The sequence below is a fragment of the Corvus brachyrhynchos genome, unplaced genomic scaffold (genome assembly GCF_000691975.1).
Source record: "Corvus brachyrhynchos isolate BGI_N302 unplaced genomic scaffold, ASM69197v1 scaffold255, whole genome shotgun sequence".
NCBI lineage: Eukaryota > Metazoa > Chordata > Aves > Passeriformes > Corvidae > Corvus > Corvus brachyrhynchos.
The window spans coordinates 7,114,789-7,120,788 of NW_008238358.1; the positions used below are offsets into that span (position 1 = coordinate 7,114,789).

The 6,000-nt window shown below is 34.5% G+C and overlaps 1 protein-coding gene across 21 annotated transcripts in view; it reads right to left on the bottom strand.

Moving 5' to 3' along the window:
- MYO3B (myosin IIIB) overlaps positions 1–6,000 on the bottom strand; it is a 252,842-nt gene that overhangs the window by 172,562 nt on the left and 74,280 nt on the right. For 19 of the 21 annotated variants that reach the window (XR_001862401.1, XR_001862400.1, XR_001862399.1 and 16 more), the window contains one exon: positions 5,264–5,329. The exons of the other annotated variants lie outside the window; for them this stretch is intronic. Coding sequence is in view for 15 of the 19 variants with exons in the window: in XM_017735716.1 (XP_017591205.1) it covers positions 5,264–5,329 (66 nt within the window). In the remaining 4 variants the exon portion in view is untranslated. The remainder of the gene's footprint in view (positions 1–5,263; positions 5,330–6,000) is intronic. 21 annotated transcript variants of the gene reach the window in all.

A 6,000-nucleotide genomic window follows, 5' to 3' on the forward strand; every position in this document is an offset into this window, starting at 1 on the left:
TCCACATACTTGCCTGATTACTTACATCACAAGGTTGCTTCATGATGCAAGATTAATGAAATCAAGACCATGACCTCAACTGGGTTGACTCCCCCTGCTTAGAGAAATGGAAGGACAGACACTGACAAGCAAGATCATCTAGGCCAGGTACATTAGGTCAGAAACTTTCCAGTCAAAGAAGGAAAAATAACAATCTCTGAGATTTTTTTAGCTGGTTAAAATGCTCAGTAACTGAGTGTTCCTTCTACCTCTGTACCACATGTAGCTGTGGCAGGCACTGGTCAGTTACATGCAGCAGAGAGGTGGAGAAGACATTTCATGAATTACGTTTGCAGTAAGATGCAAGAATGTGCCTGCTTCTCTGACATTTCCCTGCTTTCCACTTCCAGGCTTGCCCAACCCCCACTGCTGCAGGTCACTAATTTGCAAAAGTGAACTAAAAAACTGTGACAGCTTTGCCAACACCATTTCTGTTTTCAGTCCTAATTCAGCATGACTCACAGGATAGAAATAACCTTATCTTCAGGACTATAAATAGCTGTCCCTTTGCAAAAAGTAAATGCTGGGGACTAGGGATAGGTTAAATAGGTCTCCTGTCTTGCACAGCATCCCATGGTAAATAGTAAGGATTTTACTGTTCATTCTGCTACAATCAGATATCAGGATGAAAGACTGAATTTATGACAAAGAATTCAATCATCACATGCATGGTATAATTTCTGATGGTCAGAACACATTTATAACATTATTGATCTGCCTTTTGGTAGCAAATGCTGTAAATTACTAATCTTCCCCAAGAATGAGACAAATACTCAAACAATGAAATGTCACCATCACCTCTTTTCTTAATAAATCTTATTCCAGTTTAATGTTTAACATCAAGCACCATATAGTATAATTCAGAGCACACATCTGAAACATAACAAAGATTCTATCGCACTGAAATTGTAAAATTAGGTGTGGTAAATACCTTTACCTCTTCTAAATCTTCAAAAATTACAACAGGTTTCCCAGCCTTATTTGAGCTGAGTAAGCATTACAATATATTTTGGCTCATATACATGGTTTAGAGAACAAACAACAAAAACTCTATGGAGTGGCACCTCTTGTAGCTCTTTAGCATGGGTCCAACAGTTGCTCATGTTGAAATCTTTGAAATTTTACCAGTGACAACAGAAATACAACCAGAACAACTCTAGGGAGCATCTCAAAACCACAAAATACATTTATTTATTGTATGATTAAATTGATGAATAGCCTTTCATCAGCGATTGGTCTGCTCTGTTTCTTTGGTCTGTCCTTGAAGGCCCAGAAAAACAAAAACCCTTCAGAACCTTGTACAACTGAAGCTTTTTATCAGACACACTATGTTTTGCATGTGTACCAGATATTCTCCCTTACGTACCTATCCCACTTTGACACTATAGCATGCAGCTGATTTGAGGCAGGCTTTTTACTACAACAGCTCATTAGAAAGTAGAAGATAACTGTATTCTTTCTGTATGTCCATTCCTCTGTATAAATATATATGTTCCATGAAATGTTCGAAAGTGGTGGAGATCTTTTGTCAGGTACTAAAATTCAGTATTTCAAGAGCTTGCATCAATGAACGAAATGCAAAAATATACAGATTTGGTGGTAACCTTACACATCGCAAACTGTATCTTTCTGGCATTTGCAAACCTCTGCCTTCCCAGACACTGAAATTAATAAGTTACCTCAAATGCATATCATGCTCTCAGTGAAAAAAACAGTAAAATGTTCTTCATGTAATATGAACAGAATGTCACTAAACAATTGCTTAGATTGTGAAAAAACTTTATCTGCATTCAGAGAAGTTAAATATAAATGGACCACTTAAAACCCATATAATCTAGATGATCTATTAACTGAATAACTCTGAATGTAGACTAATCAATATGAAATTCAGCTTGCTAAGCCATGTTTAAATTGAGTACAAAAAAGGGAGTTTATCAGGACAAAAAAACTTATATTTGTACTGTATTTGCAATGTCATTGCTAAAAGTTACATTCTGATGATAAATGTGACCATAAATCCTTAAGTTCACATTTTGACTTTATTACTTCCTGAATTTCTTAATTCTTTAATTCCCTCCAGCTCAAGAATGACTAATTAATTCAAAGACCCATAATAGCTAATCATTGGTTAAATAAATTTAGAAGAAGAATGTCTGTCTCTGGAGATACCACTTCTAGTTCTAATTAAAATTACCATTTTGTGATGTAATGTAAATAAAAGTTATTGCATTCTTCTGCTACAAGAACATATTAACTCTTTTATTTATCCCTAGAGATCAGTCAAGCTTTGAAGTGCCAAGAAAATTATTTGCCACTGCTGTGGTAGTTTACATGATCTTACAGAAATGGTAAAAATGCTATTGATATGTAGATAAAATAAAGATAAATAATTATTTATCAGATTACAATGGGAGAGACAAATTTTTATGCACAATCACAGTAGTACAGAAAAATACACATACATAAAACTTTATTGACCTTTTAGAAGTATGTATGTGCTGCCTGTATCTTAGTAGATACCAAATACAAAATTGGGCTGGTATCAAGAGATGAGAGCTGAAATTGTGTCTTCTCTTTATTTTTTTAAAACAAAATATCTAACTCAGATTCACTATCTTCATTGTAAAAATCCTTATGAGAACACTACATTACAGTCTTCATCTCAAGTCAACGTCAACAGAGCTGGGAATAGAAACATATATTCACCAATCTAAAAACTATCTTGACACTCTCCATTCAGATTTTGTAAATATTTCATCTTACTAAAATGCTGCTGCAAAATCATCATCTCTTGGGGCAGTAGTATCATAATTAAAAATAGAGACTTCATTTCTGAAAAATATATGATCACAATTTTAACAGCTTAAAGAGTTACCAAAAATGAAACTTCCAGCTCAGGCATGTTGTAAATCACTGTAATATGTTAGAGACCACTTATAAAAAAATGCCTCTTGAGACGATGGCATTTCAAGGAACGGCAAAGTGGGGTGAAAAAAAGCTACAGTGACAAGGTTTGGCAATCTTGGCATAAACAAAATTATCGCATAAACCAAACTGAAATCAAAAGCTTAGCCAAAGCTACATGCTCAGCTTTGGTCAGTACACAGGTCTGGCCCTCAACTTGAATAGATAAGCTTGTTATGCAAATGATGTTAGCATCAAGAAGGAGGTAGATAATGAAATTATTCAAAAGCTGATCACTCATCACAAGGGTGACAGAAACATCAGGCAAGGTCCTAACATATGGATAAAAGGCAGTATGGAATTTATACAATCACTACTTTTAATTTATCATAACTAGGCTGTCACAAGGCGGGCATAAACAAATGCATAACTAATGCATATAAATGAGCCAATTATCAGTAATGGCTAAAAGGTTTGCAGTTGTATGATCCAATGTTTCGTGATCTAAATTTTTCTAGAAAATCAACTAATGTAAATCTAAGCCCCCATAAAAACATTTTGTAACCTCTGTATCGTAACAACTTTACAAATACATGCCCAAGAATACAACAATGTCAGAGAGAATTCAATTTCAGTATTCTCTTAAAGGCAGCTATAACATAGGGTATTTATTACAATTGTTGCACTTCTCCATGTTAAGAGAACCGTGTATGAGCATATTTCCTTAGTTCATTGTGCATATCACTGTAAAAATGAAAAGCAAGAATTGAGAACCTGCAAAAGTTGATGGTGAGGAAGTAATTAAGCAAAAGTAAGTAATAATCCATGTGATTAAAAAGATACAATTTGAAGATATAGAAAACTCAAAGGACAAGATTAAAAACAAATTTAGCCATAAAGTATTAACATCTGACTTGTTTTATGAACAGTGCACACTGAACTAAAGGACTGAACAAATGCTAAGAAATGTTTAACTGAGTTTTTGTGTTGTTCTCAAGCTCAGTGGGGACTTCTAAAAGGGAAGATACCAAGAAAGAAAAACTTATATAACAATGCTGAAGGTTAATGCACAATGTTCCTGAGACAGGAATGTAATCTTATTTACCAGGTGCAGTAACTTTCTAAAGCACAAGTGGAATATAATCCACCAGTGGTAGTCCCCCAGAATACAGCCTTTAAATACAACACAATCAATGGTTTCTTATAATAGAATGAAATTCATCTATCACTTGGTGACCCCTGTACTTAAACACTGAATCTGCCATAGATCCCAATGTACACTGCTGTGTAAACAAGGACAGGCATTATGGAGAACCAGAACTTGGAGCAATCTGCTCTAGAGGAATGTACTTCTACTACCTGCACGGAAGAGATTCTGAGTTACATTGCAGCAATAATAGCAATGGCCTTCCTCTGTAGGTCAAACATTACACTGTATCTCACCTTCCTGTCTGGTTAAAGATCAGCATAGTAAATAACGATATTTGTCACAGATTACTGGTAAAATTTGCACCAGTGTTTTTATTTTTAACTTCTGAAATGGAAAGGCACTACTATGCAACAAGCTGAAAAAAAGTATCAGGTAGGATATTGTACTCTACAAGTAATTGGATACACCAAGGAATAGAACAGATTCAAAAGGCAGATGTGCATATTTACAAACCTATCTTGAAAAGTCTGTACTGACAAGTGGTGTTATAATAGTATTCCCCACGTTACACCATTTGGGCTGTAATAGGTTCCAATGAAATACTGAAGAATACTAAGAATCACTCATAAAAGTTGCAGTAAGACTTTTGAATATAATGCTAACAACTACTAAACTGTGATTTCCTAGTTTCACTGTAAAAAGAAAAAAGTAAAGAAAAAGCTTATTTTAGTTTGGTGACAGCTGCATTCATTATGCTCTTTGTACTACTGGTGCTCAATTACATAGTGGATACACAACCTACTGAACCTTAGTAAAGTTCTTTCTTATCTTTCAAATTCTTATTTTAAATTGACCAGCAGTCATTTTCACTAATCCTTTTTTCTGCTCAACACAAAATTTCACTGGAAAACCATCAAGGAAATCAGGTATATTTTATAAACTTGTTCCAGGTCCACAAAAATCAAAAGACACTCAAATGAAGAAAATTACGTAAGAAGATCAAATTGCACTGTAAAGCTTCCAAAAAGTTAGGCATGGTCTAGAGTCTGTGAAAAGAAAACTGTAGTGAAAAACCTGCAAAAGCAAAAACTCCATAAGAAAATTCTGTTTTCAGATTGGCACACATAGGTCTTGCTGAATAAGCTGTTTTTAAAAGAAAATAAAACTCACTGTGAAATGAAATGGTTGAATCCTCTGCACCATTTTTCAGGATGTAGCAAAGTAGGTGGAGGGTTTCTGAAAAACAAGTATTTGAGATTTCAAATGTTAATGTTATCTCACAGATAGTCGTCAAAGATGTTACTGGTTCCACCAAGGAGAAAATGATAATTGAGAAAATAATAGTCAAATTGTCTATGTGTCACCTTCGGATGCCTGTTGTTTTTTTCTTGCTGTTGCTTATTCACTGACAGCTCTCTTTTCATGTCCTTCTCCTTTTATGTCAATACCTGTGAAGTTGGTAGTCAGTATAGCTCACAGTGTACTTCCCAACACTTCCCTTTCAATTCAGCCTGACTGAAAATGCAATACTAATCTAGCCATGAAACCACTTTAACCCTTTGCCCAAGATCACTTATTCTGATCAGAACTTTTGAAGTTTCAATAAGAACAACCTGTAGCATTTTCAGTCTGGGTTTCAATCTGTATTCAGTTTGGATGACACTGTAAGCTCTAAAACTGTTAAAAATAGATGTTATTTTTAAACTGACATCTAGCAGACAGTATTTTTACATTACATAGTAAGATGGCCTTTGTAAAAATAATTTTTTCAACTCTGATAAGTTTCATATTTGACATATAATTACTTTCCTTCCTGATTTTTACTGTTACAGTTTAGTTACATAAACATACAAAGCAAGACCTATAGGTCACATTAAAGGAACCAAATTTTAAGAGGCTCAAATTTA